General features: G+C 43.8%; 1 protein-coding gene across 1 annotated transcript in view; it reads right to left on the reverse strand.

Moving 5' to 3' along the window:
* Positions 1–14279, reverse strand: part of NDUFA12 (NADH:ubiquinone oxidoreductase subunit A12) — a 39194-nt gene extending 24915 nt beyond the window's left edge. Inside the window, exon 1 of the mRNA XM_050935963.1 lies at positions 14175–14279. Coding sequence (XP_050791920.1) covers positions 14175–14263 — 89 coding nt within the window. The 5' untranslated portion in view covers positions 14264–14279. The remainder of the gene's footprint in view (positions 1–14174) is intronic.
* Between the last annotated feature and the right edge of the window lie 4181 nt (positions 14280–18460).

Below are 18460 nucleotides of genomic sequence, written 5' to 3' on the forward strand. Positions count from 1 at the left end.
AGGGTAGGAAGGAACCTTTAAATGTGGATATAAAATATATTTATATATAATTTTGATCTTCTCCTAGTTACTAAGGTGTAATTACTATCAGAATAAAAAATACAATATTAGGTCTCATCAGAAGCAGCTCCCCAACTTCAAATTAAAAAAAAAAAGTGTCTGACTGGAGATAGTAGCCATTAGAAGGTCTACTCTAATGAATAGGAAGTGTACCACCATCTAATGCAGAGGTTCCTTCTGGGTAGTGCTGCGAGAAGAATGAGGTTCTAAAGTCATCCTCTGAGACTTTGTGGGGGTTAGTATGGCTGATGACTTAAGGAAGTATTCAATGTTGTGATTTGTACAAAAACTTTTTTTTTTTTTTAAACATGCCGAGAACGTTATACTACAGAGATTTGACCTGTTTGGGTATTCTTATACATCCACGATAAAGCCCTCCCAGGGGAATCAAAACTATTATTTTACTAGTTATATATGGTAATTAACTATGGACTTTGCACCAGGCAGTAGAATAAGTTATTTGTTCACTTCTCTTTTAGGTTATGTAAGAACAATAATCACTTCCTTCAAGCATACATTTAAACCTGTGTGTATCATAACCTAGTCCCAGATTTGGACCTTAGCGTCCAAAATATTGGGGTTAGCATGGAAACCTCCAAGCTTAGTTACCAGCTGGGACCTGGTAAAGCTGCCACCACCCAAAAAATTAGAGTGTTTTGGGGCACTCTGGTCCCCCCAACAACCTTCCCTGGGGACCCCAAGACCCAAATTCCTTGAGTCTCACAACAAAGGGAAATAAACCTTTTCCCTTCCCCCCTCCAGGTGTTCCTGGAGAGAGAGACACAGAAGCAAGCTCCGTGAATCTAAACAGAGGGACTCCACCCTCCCCGTTCCCAGTCCTGGAAACACAAGCACTTCCCTCTTCACCCAGAGGGAATGCAAAGTCAGGCTAGTAAATCTAACACACTCGGATTTCCCCGACTTCTTCCTCCCACCAATTCCCTGGTGAGCTGCAGACTCAATTCCCTGGAGTTCCCCACTAAAGAAAAACTCCAACAGGTCTTAAAAGAAAGCTTTATATAAAAAGAAAGAAAAAATACATAAAAATGGTCTCTCTGTATTAAGGTGACAAATACAGGGTCAATTGCTTAAAAGAAATATGAATAAACAGCCTTATTCAAAAAGAATACAATTCAAAGCACTCCAGCAACTATAGACATGTAAATACAAAAAAAACATATAAATCACTATCTGATCTTTTGTACTTACAACTGGGAAACAGAAGATTAGAAAGCACGAAACAGAAATAATCACTTCTCATAGCCGAGAGAGTACAGGCAGAAAACCAAAGAACAAAGGACTCACACACAAACTTCCCTCCACCCAGATTTGAAAAAGTCTGGTTTCCTGATTGGTCCTCTGGTCAGGTGTTTCAGATTACTTCTTTCCAGGTGAAAGAGACGTTAACCCTTAGCTATCTGTTTATGACAGTGTGGTCTTGGATGGAGGACTAATCTTGCAATAACACACCACCTCTGTGACTCAGAGGCATCCAAAGATCCAATGGCAGGTTAATCAAGCCTGAGACGAGAGCCAGAAAAGCATCAATACAATTTCTGCTTGCCCCTCATATTTTTTTCTTGTCCTGAGAGCTGCCATTCACCACCTCATATCCTATGTGCTGACACAGAGAAGTCACTAGCCGTGTTATTTACTGGTTTCCAGAGACAATGAGATAGATCACCAGCCCAAGATGACTTATGATGGTAAGATATTTCTGGGTCCAGCAATCGCTCTGCTAATCTAACTTCTTCCATGTAAATCTTGGAATTCATCACCCCCTTGGTGGCATTGCACAGAGACAGGAAATTTTGCTCTGCCTGGGAAAGGAGAATTCCTCGCTAAGGTAAAGTTGATCACAGTTATGAAAACCCTATCAGATAATGACTGTCATGACCAGAACAGGTCTGGTACCCATGGCAGGAACAGTGCTTTGAAACCTCAATAAATCATTGTACTCTAGCTGATAATGTGCTCTCTCTTTCTGGTTCTGACCCCCTTAACTGAACTGGGAAAATCCTGTCTCTTCCCCCACAAAAAAAAAAAAAAAATCTTATTCTGTGCATTCACCAATTGTGGAAGTGGAGACCATACAACTGCAACTAGACCTCTGCCAATAGATGAGATAGTGTAAAGCGGAGGAGGTACCTCAAATTACTGGATAGGTATCTCAAACTCTGGATCACTGACGCATACCTGTGTATGAGATCAGAATTCCTAAAAGGCTCCAGTAAGAATTGGATTTTTATTTCTGTAACACCACTTGCTTTCATTTTGGCTACCTTCTATTGATGTTATTCTAAGAAAAGACCTTGTGTTCGATGGTATTCATTCTTAATCCAACCTTATGACTGACTTTTCAGGTGTTTAAACCTTTTTAAAATCAACTCTCTGTCATGCTATGCTTTGTTTTGTTTCCATCAAGATTAAAAAGTACTTTATTTTAAGAGGGATGTTTTGGATCACTACTCCACAAACCATAGGTTCTCCAGAAGAGAGGAACTGCACGTGCCTGAGCCCAGCTGGACCTGCAGGATAAGTATGATAGTTTAGGGTGCAGTAGCCCAGGATTCTGTTCAAAAGTGGGAGAAACGTGGGATTCTGCCCCCTGAGGTGAAGGGACAAAGCCCAAGACCTGAGGGAGGCACTCAGAGATGAGAGAGGGGTCAGGAGTGAAGCTAGCCCTGTAACGATGACACTAGGTATCACCTGCAAAGAGGTATCTTCTCCTGTTGTACTTCATAGACAGCGTCTTAAGCCGTGCAATTTTTAGTTTGAGAAGGACCATATTATCCACCTACATTAGCATTGCTTGTGAACACTTAGGGTGTTGGATGACAGTTCAGATCTGTTTTCTTTTTGTTGGCCTGATGCCACCTGAGAGTTTTTATGCCCAAAGGAGGGGGCTGAGATGATGCCTGCTCTGACTTGGCTGCCTGAGAAGGGCCTGTAATAGTGAGGAGGCCACTCTCCCAGGTGAAAATTTCCCCCATTTAGAAATGTCAAGTCCCTGACCACTGGGAAAAAGAGACATTTACCTTTGGAAGTGATAACAGGTTCAAGTTTTGACTGGTATCCACTGAGGAACCAACAGACGTTGGAGTAGAAAGAGAGAAATGGTAGTCCATGAGGCCCCTTACTATTTGCCATTTTTCCCAAATCTGGGCTGCTGTCCTCTCATCTTTCCATAGCTATCCCTTGAAGGGAGGTGGTGGAAGGGAGGCACTGCAACCTGCAACAAAAGCTGGGAACAATATGTGATGGGTTGTCATGCCTTGGGTGCAGTCTGGGAGCTGTGGTAACTGTTGTGCCCCTCTAACCACCCAGCTGGGCTGCCCCTCCTCAAACTGCTTTGTAGGGGGATAACGGCCTAGAGAGCCTGAGTGTATCACCCAACAGCAGATGGTACCACACACCCAACTGAGGTACCTGAGTGCTTTACCTAAGCCACTCAAAAGACAGTCAATTTCCCCCCACCCTCCCACTGGAGTATAAACCCAAATTATACCATTTTGCATTGCACAGGGATCTGTACAATGGAAACTCAATAAAGTTTGCCTTCCCCTTGATGTGGGAAAGATATGCAAAAGCCTTTGCTCACAGAGCTGAGATTTTCCCCAGACACTTTACTTAAAGGCACAGTGGTTTAGATAAAACATAAAACAAGTTTATTAACTACAGAAATATATATTTTAAGTGATTATAAGTGATAGTAAACAGATCAAAGCAGGTTACCTAGGAAATTAAATAAAAAAAGCAAACTAAGTCTTATGCAGATAGGATATGAATTAGCAATTTCTCACCCTCACTGATGATACAAGCAGTTCACCAAGTTTCCATGCACAGGCTAGAAATCCCTTTAGCCTAGGACCAGCACTTCGCCTAGTTCAGTCTTTGTTCCTCAGGTATTTCCAGGAGTTCTCTTGTGTGGGGAGCGAGGCCAAGAGATGTCGCCACTCCCTGCCTTATATAGCTTTTCAAAATGGCAGGAACCCTTTGTTCCAAACTCAGTTCCCAGCCCATTTTGTGGAAAAATACAGGTACCAAAATGGAGTTCAGTGTCATGCGGTCTGGTCACATTCCCTAGCATGCCCTGCTGAGTCATAGCAGCCATTACTCATAGGCTGTCAGGAGCATACTTAGGAAGGCTCACCAGATGGGGGATAAGCTTCTCCTACGGCCTATTATTTCCCCAAAGGCCCTTTACCCTGAATAGCTCTCTAGACTGGAAGCCTTTTGCATAGTGGGTGGTACCCAAGCGTAATTACACTTGAAATACAGATACCTAGTCAATATTTATAACTTCAGATACAAAAATCATACATGAGCACAAACAGGATAATCATTGTGACATTGCACTTCATATGGTTTTATGAAAGTACGCTGATGAGTATGAATATAATCTAACAGGAATATGCTTCATGCTAAAGGTCTCTTGTAAGGTATCATTACAAAGCTTATAATCTACTGAGTATGGTCATCTTATCTGAATAAATATACCACTCTTGTATCTGAAACTAGAAATATAAAATAAAACTCTGAGGGCCTATTGTAATTATGCAAAGGGTGGGCCATTAATGGTGGTTTGGAATCTTGATGGCTCCCATTAACCAGGACAATTGTCTGTAGATGACTCGGTTTTACTTGTAAGTCTTCCTGTATACGTGTGTGCTGGCAAGTGGGTAATGAAGTCTTACAGTGACATGTGATCATGTCACCTGAACTGGAATCCATCTTTAACCTGGTGCTTTTCCACTGAGAAGTAGGGGGTGGGGACCCAGAGAGGGACAAAGGATTCTACCTTATGCAAAAGGTATATAAATGGGTGTAACAGAACAAAGTGGTGGCCATCATGAGAAATCCCCTAGCTACCACCTGAGTCGGAACAAGGGCTGTAGTAGGGGAAAGGATTGGACCCAGACTAGGAAGGCGTCCAGTCTGTGAAAGAAACTTACAGTAATAAAACTGAATACAGATAAAATCTCACCCTCAGATGTTTCAGTATTAGGCTTAGATTTGCATGTTTTAATTTTATTTTACTTGGTAATTCACTTTGTTCTGTCTGTTACTATTTGGAACCACTTAAATCCTACTTTCTGTATTTAATAAAATCACTTTTTACTTATTAATTAACCCAGAGTATGTATTAATAACTGAGGGGGGGGCACAAACAGCTGTGCATCTCTCTCTCTCTCGGTGTTATAGAGGGTGAACAATTTATGAGTTTACCCTGTATAAGCTTTATACAGGGTAAAACAGATTTATTTGGGGTTTGGACCCCATTGGGAGTTGGGCATCTGAGTGTTAAAGATAGGAACACTTCTGTAAGCTGCTTTCAGGTTAAGTCTGCAGCTGTTTGGGGCACATGGTTCAGATCCTGGGTCTGTGTTGGAGCAAACGGGCATGTCTGGCTCAGCAAGACAGGGTGCTGGAGTCCCACGCTGGCAGGGAAAGCAGCGGCAGTAGTAGTCTTGGCACATCAGTTGGCAGTTCCCAAAGGGGTTTCTGTGATCCAACCCGTCACAGTTCATATTCAGCAAATCAGAACTTTTCCAATGACACCTCACAAGACATATCTTGTACCAGAGGCATCACAGTTAAGCATATCATAATCATACAATTATGAAGTATATGGGATGCAGTGTCAATAACCTGGACATTAGGGCACAGTGACCTACTGCAGCAGCTAGGAATGACAGTCCAGTAAGTAGGACATAGTGACCCACATCAGAAGAGGGATAAGACAAACTGATGCTTTGCCAGTCTTTTAGGTGCAACAGAAAATCCCTATCCCTCTACTACATCTTTCCAGGATGATTGGGAGGTGGGAATATATAGCTATTGCTTGTGTAGGGCAGTTACAGATACTCATTACACTCCTGCCTGAAATAATCTATCCACAGGTTTGCTTTTTCTTAAACAATATTTTAGCATTTGTTTCTCTGACTTGATTAGGACTGCTAACCTTCTTCCCTTTGTGGTGGTGTGCGCATGCACATCTAGAAGAATCAACACGTCTATGGTCTAGTGTCTTCTGCATTGATCTGCCCTGCTGCACAGAGTGAAAGAGAGTAGGGGAAACGGGGCTGATTTTATTTTTCATTTATTTCCACTTTGGAAATCTGTCCCCCTAATTACACTTCAGAGGGCTCAGAGATTAGAAATATTTTCAGATTGGTGGTTAGTGATCCCATCCTGAAAGAGGCTGGGCTTATTTGTCTCCCTTTCCCCACCTGGATCTCCCTGGCCTGGGGCTCCAGAATGCGCTCCCTACACCTCACCATGGGATTCACATAGACCAGATAGGTCTGTTTCTCCTGGTGGTCTTAGCCTGGAATATGAGTAGAGATCCATGTGCAGAAAGGCAGATCCCTGTAGTGGTGGGAGCAGGAAGGAGCTAGGCCCAAAGATGCCATACTGTACTTTCTGGCATTGTGAGCATCTATGCTGTGTCCGGTGGTCTCCATCCATGACTCATGGAGAATTGGAGGGGGGAAAAAAGGAGGTCGCTAAGCTCCACTGTCTTAGGCATGGACTACCAGGATTCAGGCATTATCTGCCACTTGTGTGCTGACCTTCTAGCTTCACTCTCCTCATAAAAAGTCTTACAGCAGGGAGTCCTGCTTGAGCCAGCTGCAGTTATGAGAGCAGAAAAACTGAAGGGAACTTCAGGGAGTGGGGCAGTCCTCTCCTGCTAGTAACTGACAGGTCTAGTTCTGCCCCAAGCTGCAAGCAGGCTGAACTACCCATTGCAACAGATCTGTGAACCTCAATATGAAAAATGAAGAGAAGGCCAGAGCAGTGATATAGTGAGCTGGATCTTTTGTTAAGCTGGGCTCATTTAAACAAAATGCATTTTAATGCAGCCAAATGCCAGGACATATGTCTAGGATCAAAGAATGCAGGCCACACAGACAGAATGGAGGACTACATCCTGGAAAGCAGCAACTCTGAAAAGAATTCAAAGGTAGTGGATAAGCAATTCAACAGGATGTATAAATGGGAGCAAGGAGGTGATTTTTCCTCTGTATATGGCACTGATAATATCGATACTGGATTACTGTGTACAATTCTGGTGTTCACATTTTAAAAAGATTTTTGAAACATTTGAGAGGGTGCCGTATAGAGCCACAAAAGTGATTCAAGGGCTAGAAAAAAATGCCTTAAAATGAGAGACTTAAAAAGCTCTGTCACAGCCCCCAGGTTTCCTACAGCCTGGGCTCGGGTAACAGATTACTTCAAGGAACGCTGAGGAAGAATGTCCAAGCAATTGTCTCTGAAATCCTTCCTGTCTCACTAGTGAAGGAAGCGAAAAGATTCAGAAAGTGAAGTTCTGGCTAGGTAAGTGGTGTAAGGTGGAGGGTTTTGGTTTTGTGGAACACTGATCTGTCTTCTATGAGGAGAGAGGTCTACATCATTTAGACAGCCTCCATCTCAGTAGAAGAGGGACCAACTTCCTTGCGGACAGACTCGCTAGAAGAGTCAGGAGGGGGTTAAACGAACAACAAAAGGGGAGGATAAAAAGATGGACGATATGAGCACTCAACACAAAATTTAAGATGTTGAGAACAAAATGAATCAAGACACTCAAGAACATGTAAAGAAATTCTTTAATTGCGTATACACTGATACTGGAAGCCTGGGTAACAAACAAGAGGAACTGCAATTGCTCATTTATGAAAATAAATTCGATGTAGTTGGCGTTACTGAAACGTGGTGGGATGATCTGCATGACTGGAATGTTAAAATCAATTGTTATAACCTATTTAGGAACGATCAAGTGAGCAAAATGGGTGGCGGTGAGGGAGGGGGACTGTCAAAAATGGCATTATCTGTTTCTGAGTCACTGATAACTCGGAAGAAAATCATCATGTATGCTTAAAGATCAATGTCCTAACAGATAAAGCACAAGATGGGGTACTAGTTGCTGTCTGCTACAGATCACCAAATGACATTCAGGAACAGGATGACCATGGTGGACTTCAGTTTGAGTGAAATACGCTGGCAGTCTCATGCTGCCAATACTAAAACATCTAAACGTTACAGAGGACAATTTCCTAATTCAAAAAGTGTGGCAGTCAACATGTGGAAATTCTTTATTATATCTTTTCTTAAGAAACAAAACTGTTCATAGAACTAAAAATTAATGGTAGCTTAGGTATGAGTGATCATGACTTGATCACATTTATAATGTGCAAGCAGAATCAAGTCCAGATCTGCAATATAGATACTTGGTGCATTAACAGGGCCAATTTCACAAAGCTGAAAACAATTATGAGCCGAACGCTTGGGAGGATGAGCCAGCTGTGAGGAAGAATTTAATTAGAAAAATGCAAATGATAATTGGGAATAATTTAAGAGCACCTTACTAGATGCCTAAAAAAGGCACAATCCCATAATTGAGGAAGAAGGCTGTGTTGGTTAAAAAAACAACTTAGTTTAGAGGGAAGATGAAGGTGGTGAAAATGTTTTATAGATACATAAACAACAAAATGAATATTGCAGAAGTTAGGAACTGTAGAAAATTGAAAAGGGAAGCAAAGGGGTAAAGGGAGAAATCTATGGCCAGCAGAGTTAAGGACAATAAAAAGGAGCTTTTTAAAGTATATTAGGAACAAAAAGTCCTGACAATAGTATTTGTACATTGCTAGATAAAAATGGTAGAATTATCAACAATACTTCAGAATAGGCAGAGGTGTTCAATAAATATTTCTGTTCTATATTTGGGGAAAAACAGAGGATAGCATCTCATTATATGGCGAGGATAACACTCTTTCCATTCCACTAGTATTTCTGGAGGATGTTAAACAGAAACTTCTAAAGTTGGGCATTTTTAAATCAGCAGGTCCAGAAAACTTGAATCCAAGAGTTTTAAAAGAGCTGGCTCAGGAGCTCACTGGACAGTTCATACTGATTTTCGGTAAGTCTTGAACACTGGGGTAGTTCTAGAAGACTGGGAGAAAGCTAATGTTGTGCCAATTTTTAAAAAGGGTAAATGGGATGACCCAGATAATTCTAGGCTTGTCAGTCTGACATTGACTGACAAGCCTAGATAATGGAGTGGCTCATATGGGACTCAGTTACTAAAGAATTAAAGAAAGGTAATGTCATTAATACAAATCAACATGGATTTATGGAAAATAAATCCTGTCAAACTAACTTGATATTTTTTTAAAATGAGATTACAAGTTTGGTAGGCAGAGGTAATAGTGCTGACATAATAAACTTTGACTTAGTACCGCCCAACACTGATTACAAAATTAGAATGATATAAAATTATCATGGTGTACATTAAATGGATTAAAAACTGGCTAACTGATAGGTCTCAAAATGTGATTACAAACAGGGAATCATCATCAACCAGATGTATTTCCAGTGAGTCTGGAAGGATCAGTCCTTGGTCCTACATTATTTAACATAATATGGAAGAAAAATTCATCATTGAAAGTTTGCAGATAACACAGAAATTGGCGGAGTGGGAAATAATGAAGAGGACAGGTCGTTGATTCACAGCAATCTGGATCACTTGGTAAACTGGATGTAAGGAAACAATGTGTGTTTTAATACAGCTAAATATAAAATGTATACATGTAGGAACAACAAATATGATGGGGGACTCTAACCTGAGAAGCAATGACTCGGAAAGAGATTTGGAGGTCATGGAGGATAATCAGCTGAACATGAGCTCCCAGTGGGATAACATATGGAGACATACCTATCTCATAGAACTGGGAGGGACCCTAAAAGGTCATTGAGTCCAGTCCTCTGCCTTCACTAGTGGGACCAAGTACTGATTTTCCCCTAGATTCCTAAGTCCCTCAAGGACTGAACTCACAACCCTGGGTTTAGCAGGCTAGTGCTCAAACCACTGAGCTATCCCTCCCTCTTGATGATGTGACCAAAAGAGCTAAGGCATTCCTGGAATGCATAAACAGGAAAATCTCAAGTAGGAGCAGAGAGGTTATTTTACCTCTATATTTGGCACTGGTGCAAATGCTGCTGGGATACTGTGTCCAGTTCTGGTGCCCAGAATTCTAGAAGGATGTTGATAAATTTGAGAGGGTTCAGAGAAGTATACAAGAATGATTAAAGGGTTAGAAAACATGCTTTGTGGTGATAGACTCAAAGGCTCAATCTATTTAGCTTAACAAAGAAGGTTAAGGGATAACTTGATTGTACAGTCTATCAGTATCTACATGGGGAACAAATATTTAATAATGGAGTTTTCAACCCAGCAGAGAAAGGTGTAACATGATCCAGTGGCTGGAAGCTGAAGCTAGACAAATTTAGGTTGGAAATAGGATGTAAATGTTTTAACAGGGAGAGTAATTAATCATTGAAACAATTTACCAAGGGTCGTGATGGATTCTCCATCATGACAATTTTTAAATCAAGATTGAATGCTTTTCTAAAAGATCTGCTCTAGGAATTATTTTGGGGAAGTTCTATGGCCTGTGTTATACAGGAGGTCAGACATCAACATCATAATGGTCCCTTCTGGCCTCGGACTGCCACCACCAACCTTTGCACTTGGAAGGTTCCCTCATTCTGCTTCCCTATTGCAAGGACCCTGTCCCTAGGTGCTCTTTGAAGGCCACTGCAGGAAAACCCAGTCACTATAACTCTACTCCAAACTTGATTAGCCAACTCTTACTTTGTTACTTACAATTAAACTCATGAAGGAACTCATTCACTGTTCATCTAGAGGTTCCCTTTTTACCCTCTCAAGCACAGGAAAGTCTTACTACAGATCTCAGTTCAGATTTCCTTCTCAGAAACTGCTGGATCCTACATCTTCTGAATTTGGTCTCAGACCCACCTTCCTGATAGCCTGGATGCCTACAGTCCCTGATGGACTAATCTCTGGTATCTTGAGAATCCATTCCTGGCAACTTCAGCTAGGTCCCAGAAAATCCCACTTTTCCTTCTACTGGATGGCTCCTGGTATCCAAACGGGTTTTTACAGAGAGTCCTCAGATGTTAAGACCTTATCTCATGTCCATCCACAGGTTTTACTTTGCACAACCCCATATGTAAAACAACATTAATTTACCACATTACTTAACCTTCTCCACAAGCTCAATCAACTTAATTGACCAAGATGATGATCAAGGGGTAACTTAGTTATGGAGTACAATTACCTTCATGGTACTAAATCTTTAATCTAGCAGAGTAAGGCACAGCAAGAACTGATGGCTGGAAACTGAAGCCAGACAAATTCAAATGATAAGAAAGGCACAAATTTTTAAATAGTGAGGTTGATTAATCATTGGCTCAAACTACTGAGGGAAGTGGTGGATTCTCTCTCTCTCAAGATCTTCGAGACTGGATGTCTTTCTGGAAGACACACTTTAGTCAAACACAAACTACTGGGCTCAATAGAGGAGTAACTGGATGAAATTCAATCACTAGTGTTACACAGAAGAAAAGACTAGATGATTTAAAGGTCCCTTCTGGTCATAAAAATCTATGAATCATATGAAACCCAGCAAAGTTACAAAGTTGGTAGTATAACGGAAGAAAACAGTTACAAGTTTCCTCATCCTGTATCAGGAACAAAGTCCTTCATGAACATTCAAACAAGATTCACAATACTTCGAGACAGGCATGAGCATTTTATTCAGAACATAATTACCCGTCACTTCATAGAAAATCTATTTTAGGTAAAATGGAGCTTAGAAGTCATTTTCCAAAACTTTTCACTTTTAACTCAAAAAGACTCCATCTCCACAACTTCGCTGTTCACTGAATATACTGCATCCATGGAGACAACACTGTAAAAGTGGAGGGCACAACCAGGCATCCTTGGAACCTTTTTAGAGAAACAGCCCGCAGTTACTGGGTGCCCCTTCTAATTGACTTAGTTCCTCTCCACCTCCAGAAGCCTTATTTAAAGAGAGTTTCCAAAAAGAGGAAGGAAGGAGGAGCATCAGAGTAGCCCAGTGAGGGCAAATCATCCAGTTTTCTTGTTCATGGCATATAGACCGGCTACAGATCACCAACTAACAGTGACCATCTGTGAGGATCCAGCTACAGGGCATGGGTCAAGGCCAGGGCCTGAGTTAAAGGGGACATGGTCCAAATTAAGTCTAGAGGATCAAGGTAAGAAACAACAATGTGTTCAAGTGTCATGCCATAGGATCAGGCTGGAGTTGAGGTCAATGAGCTGCACTGGTTGGGGCCAAGTGAGCCAGCTTAAATAGGGTTAATGGAACAGAGGCAGGGCAAGATTTCAGGAGCAGAGCAGGGGACCAGGAATCAGAAGTGGAACCAGGTTTCAAGAGCAGGACTAGGGCCAAAAACCATGAGTAAGGCAAGGTACCAGGAATACACAGCAGGGTCCATTTGCAGCAGCAAAATGGAGATCTGCCTAGTTGACCAGATAGCCTGCAGGTGTTTCCTCAAGACCTTAAATAGCATGCCTAAGCCAATCAGAGAACATGGTAGGCTCTGCCAGTTAGGATGTCTGTGAGCAAGACATCTAGTGGATGTTGGCCCCAAAAGCCTCACAGCCCATTGACTGGATGCAGCTGTCACTCAGGGACCAACAGTCCCAAGTTCTAGCCCCACAGATCCTTACACCTTTCCCGATGAGCCTGATTAGATAGCAATTGACATACTGTGCTCTTGGTGCAATATTAAGAAAATAATGATCCATAAAGATAGGAACCAAACGCCATGTAGCAGGCCAACAGGTTTTAGATAACGGAATATTTCAGATGCATGCCACTGATTGCCATTCCCCTAGTTGAATGAATCCTAAGATATTCAGGCACAAAAACACTGAATAGTACTCAGCAGTGAATGCATCATTTTGCCACTTCATCTTTGAGCTGAAATGGCTGGACACACAGACTTCTCCAAAAGCCACAAATCATTTTTGCCTTTCTAAACAGCTTAGTCCTGTCTTAATAGTAGCTAAAAACACTCAGGAAGTTTAAAGCCCTGGGAAGGAAGGATAACCTTTAAGAAAGATACAATTTGAGTCAGAAAGCTGGAGCCCTGAATATTATGGAGTATTGTATAAGGCAGATTGGCTGTTAGAACCCTTTCTCTGATCATGTTGGCAGAGGTAATGACTACCAGAACGAGTAGTGTTAAGAGGTGGTACAGAAAGCAAGACCTGAAGGAACCTCCTATTAGTTTTGTTACCAAATTCAAGTTTCGAGAATCAGTAGGCTCCCACTTGGGAATGTCCGCTAGGCCTTTTAAAAATTGTTTCATCAAAGCATTTTATAGACTTGGTCTGTGAAGCGTTGGCTTCAAGGGAATCGTGCACACTTGCTATCAGCTACTGTTTAAAAGGTGGCAGGGCCATGCGGCAACTTTTACAGCAGTGCTCTCCTCTACGAAGTCACACGAAGAAAGAAAATGTGCTGTTATACCTGACAGAAGACAATTGACTCTAATGGACCCTATCTTGACACTTACAAGAGTATGCCTTGAGTGCCCCATTTTCCAGCCTAGATGACCTACTGAGGTCCCATCCAGTCCTACACTTCTATGGCCATGTCCACATTGGCGCTTATGTCAGTACAGCTTATGTCACTCGAGGGGATGATTTACTCATCCCCCAGCAACATATGCTGTCGCTCAGACACAGCCAAGAAATCTAGAAGGGACTTCAATAGGTCATCCAGGCAGCAAAATGAGGCACTCAAGGCAGGAAACACCACAAAGAAGCTTTGCAGTCAGTATGAAACTATAGTAGCGACAACACAGACCTCGCTTACCCTCCCTTACCACCACAATTCATTTACCAGTCCAGGCTGGGCGCGGGGGCAGGAGTACTTCAAGGCTGCTCCGTAACAAGTCTAGAAACCCTACCCCCGGGAACAGAGAGACTAGCCACGCAATCAAAGCAGCCTCCCCCCACGGGGAGGAGAGCCTGAAGCAAAAGCAAGCAAGCCCCCGCCAGCACACCGTGCACTGCCCCAGACAAACGAGCCCCCCGCGGCCAGAGGGACGCTCTAGTCCCCCGCAGAGCTGTGACAGCCCCGCTCCCTGGGCACCAGAGGTCGGGGTCTCCCTGCCCCAAGGTCACTCCCGTTCCCGGGGGGTGGAGGGAGCGTCACATGCCGGCCTCAGGCGCGGGGGGAGGGGGCGCTTCGTACCTGAGCAGCTGCCAGAGGGCGCCGCGGAGGCCGCCGTGACCCCGGAGCTGCTGCAGCGCCCGCCTCAGCACGCGCACGTACTCCGCCATCTTGGCGGGCGCAGCCGCAACCGACAGTTCCGGCTCAGCCAGACAGCGCCGCCCGCGCGCTGCGCCCTCAGGTCACCGCCGGGCGGGGCCTCGCCCCGGGTGGGCGGGGCTGCGCAGTCAGCTGGGCGCCACAGGTGCCGGGGCTGCTCAGCTGTAGCCCGGCGCGGGAGCGGTACTGGGCAGCCAGGCCGCTGCCACGGGGTGACGTCCTCCCGCCCCGTCAGCGCTGGGCGATCTGGGAGCCGCTGAGGGTTAAATGTAACGGCCTCTCTTTGCTCACGTGCACTGTGTGTAGCTACCCCCACTGTGCTCCACCTTTTGCAGCTAGAAGTTGTGGGAAGGTAGAGGGGATCACAGTGCATCATGGGAGTGGGCTCAAAGTCCCATGATACAGTTCTTTCCGTCCCAGCACTCCATGGGCTTTTGACTGCGTTTCCCAACATTTTCCAATGGCTTCTGTTTATTATGTGCTCATCTCCAAAGGATGGATCCCACACTGCTCTCTACTGAGTAGTGGTCACTTTTATGAACACATCACGGATGGTCATGCATTACATCATGAGCTCCCAATCTGAACAGGAATCAGAGGTGCCTGGCCTGCTGTGTACCATGGAAAGAAACAACACCAGATTACTTTTGGCATCCCCAGAGCAGCTGAACATGTGGACCATTGCTTTTGGGCTCAGGAAGCAAGCACTAAGTGGTGGGATTGCATCATTATGCAGGTATCAGATGACGAGCAGTGGCTCTGAAGTTTCAGATGCCGAAAGCCACCTTCCTGGAACTGTATGCAGAGCTGACCCAGCACTGCAGCGCAAGGACACCAAAATGAGAGCTGCCCTCTTGGTGGAGAAGCATGCATCTGTGTAGAAGCTGGCAAATCCAGACTGCTATCAGTTGGTTGCAAATCAGTTTGGAGTGAGGAAGTCAATGCTTGGGGCTGAGTTACAAGAAGTGTGCAGGGTCATTAATCGCATCCTGCTACGAAGGACTGTGACTCTTGGCAATGTGCTTGAAATAGTGGATGGCTTTGTGACAATGGGATTCCCTAACTGCAGAGGGGTTAGATTGAACGTATATTCCAGTTTTGGCCCCTGGCCATCTTGCAATGGAGTACATCACTAGAAATGGGTACTTCTCTATGGTATTGCAGGTGCTTGTGGATCAACATGGGCATTTAACTGACAACGCAGGGCAGTCCAGGAAAGTGCATGACACATGCATCTTTGGGAACACAGACCTGTACAGAAAGCTCCAAGCAGGGACCTTCTTTCCATACCAGAAGATTCCAGTGGGAAATGTTGAAATGCTCATGGTGATCTTGGGAGACTCGCTGTACCCCTTACTACCATGGCGCATGAAGCCTTACACAGGAAACCTGGACAGCAGCAAGGAGCTCTTCAACAATAGGTTTAGCAGATGCAGAATGACCATAGAATGTGCCTTTGGCAGATTAAAAGCATGATGGCACAGCATTTATGACAAGTTAGACCTAAATGAGGAAAACATTCCCATGATCATAGCAGCTGCATGCTCCATAATATTTGTGAGGTTCAGGGTGAAAAGATTCCCCCAGGGTGAAGTGCCGAGGCAGATCACCCAGCTTCTGAATTTGAGCGGACAGATACCAGGGCTATTAGAGGGGCACAACAGAGGGCTATTTGAATCGGAGAGGCTTTGAGGAAACGTTTTGACAATGAGTATCCATAATGTGTCTTTCTATACAGCGTTCTGCCATGTTTTGTTAACATGTGCCTTGCATGAAAATTATTATGAGTCCTGACCAGGATTTGTAGGCAGCAAATTATCAAACTGCCACTATATATTACTACCAGCAGCAACCACCACATGTAGGAAACAACGATTGATTATCTTTCAGAGAGTTTGTTTTTATTAAATACCAATTAACACTCACAAAAGTCTTAGTGGGAAGGGAGATAACAGTGCAGGCTCTCATAGCTGTGTGTAAATCCAGCTATCTGGGGGCACGGAGTGAGCATGCATGTGTTCTGCCTGGAGTGTGATTAGAGACTTCAGCATCTCCGTTTGCTCCATCATCATCTGCTCTTGGCCCTTTACAATGCACTCCCTCACCCTCCTTTCTGTCCTGCCTTTCTATTTTAAATTTGTCCTTCAGGGTCTCCATTCTCTTTTTTCAGCCTTTGAAGATTGGAGCACCTCTTGTGACATGTCCTGCTTGCTCTGCCTTCATCGCTTCCTTATCTAGTGAAAGCACTCCGCTAGTGTGTAGGGGGTTCCCCTGAAGGTCACATATGCAGAAGCACAAGAAACAATACACAGAAGCATGATTGCTAGTTTACATGCAGCATTGAATCATTATGGTAAAATACACCTTTTTTAATATATAAATCACTTTCTCACTGTCCTTTGGCAAGCACACCTCAGCGAACACCCTAAACATGGTGAGTTCAGCTCAGGTGGGGAGTTGGGTGTTCAAGATGGGGCAGGGAATCAGTGCAGGCAACTAGGAATGATACAGTACATTCTGCCACCATTTACACAGGCAGATGCCACTAAAGCCGGTATCTCACTCCTGGGTGCATTTCCTGCACATGTGCAGCTTCAGACCCAGTACATATGCTGCTCGCCTGTGTGCGCTTTGGTCCCTACACAGATGACTGTTGAGTTGCACAGAGAAAGTTTCCTACAATGGGGGAAGGAACAAAGCAGCTCCACCAAGGAACCTTCAGCAGAGGATTGGCGAATACCTCCAGGAAAGTTTCCTAGAGATCTGGAGGATTCCCATTAAATCTTGGTGTGCCTTAACACACTGTTCCACGCCACTGCTTAGCTGTACAGGGGAATGTGGAGCACACTCAAACACAGCTAGTCTTGTACATTTTTATTCCTTCACCCACTTCTAGAATATACAAAGCAAAGGACAGCTCTACCTCATATAACCAAGCAGCATCAACTCAAAAATATCACTTCCCAGAGCTCTCCTCTCTTGCATCATGTGCGCCAGAGACAGACTGCTGGGACTGGCTAGATCCCTCCGGATTGGAAAAAAGGTCCTGACTCACTGCACCACCAGACAACTCTGCCATGTGCTCCACATCATCCTCCAACTTGACCTCCTCATCCACAACTTTGTCCTTGGGGTTGAGTCTACTGTCCACCACCTCCAGCCCTGCAGAAGTATCCATGGGGCTCTTGGCAGTGGAGGAGGGTGTCTCTGCCGAGAATGGTGTTCAATTCCTTATAGAAGCAGCAGGTCTTTGGCACAGCCCCAGAACAATGGTTTGCCTGCCTTGTCTTCCAGTACACCTGCCTCAGCTCCTTTATTTTCACGACACTGCTGTGTGTCCCATTCATATCCCTTATCCAACAAGCCATCAGAAATTTGATCACAGGTATCAAAGTTCTGCACAGCCTTCTCTCCCCACCGTGCCAGCAGATCCAAGACCTATGTCTACACTATGGACCTTACAGTGGCACAGTTGTACCTCTACAGCTGCACGGCTGTAAGCTCTCCTGTGTAGCTGGTCTATGCTGGCGGGATATAGCATAATTAAACCAGCCCCCAACGAGCAGTGGTAGTTATGTCAGCAGGAGTGTGTCTCCTGCTGGACATAGCACTGTCCACACTGGTGCTCTTGTTGGCGAAACTTATGTCAGTCAGGTGTGTTTTTTTCACACCCCTGACCGACAAAAGTTTTGCCAACAAAAGTGCTAGTGCAGACAAAGCCTTAGTTTATAAGCACAGTGATTCCTGAAACAAAAAGATGAAATATTGTCAAAATTTATGCTTCCAATTCTGAAAAGTGAACACAGCACTGAAGAGCCCACTCCATTAACTAAGACCCATATTCTTGTTTGTTCCCATAGACACTAATATACTTATATCAAATTATTTGCGTTTTTAGATTTAAACCTCCTATGAAACATTCATCAAACAATCTGAACGTATTAAAAGTATGCTCAGTTAATTGTAAACTTAACAACTGGTCTTGTTAAAATTAACATTCTGGAGTGTTCTATCTTCTGTAATTTTATGTTTTCAGTTCTCCATGATTTTGATACAATAAACTGTGACACAACCTCCTTCACAACCAGATTTGGGATATAAATCTGGATCTCCAATTTAAAATACTAGAACTCAGATTGACATGCCACCAGCAACATTTCAGCCTCTTGCTCCTATTCTTGCCTTTGACGTTAGTATTTGGGATCAAG

This window comes from Gopherus flavomarginatus, chromosome 1 (genome assembly GCF_025201925.1).
Source record: "Gopherus flavomarginatus isolate rGopFla2 chromosome 1, rGopFla2.mat.asm, whole genome shotgun sequence".
Classification (NCBI taxonomy): domain Eukaryota; kingdom Metazoa; phylum Chordata; order Testudines; family Testudinidae; genus Gopherus; species Gopherus flavomarginatus.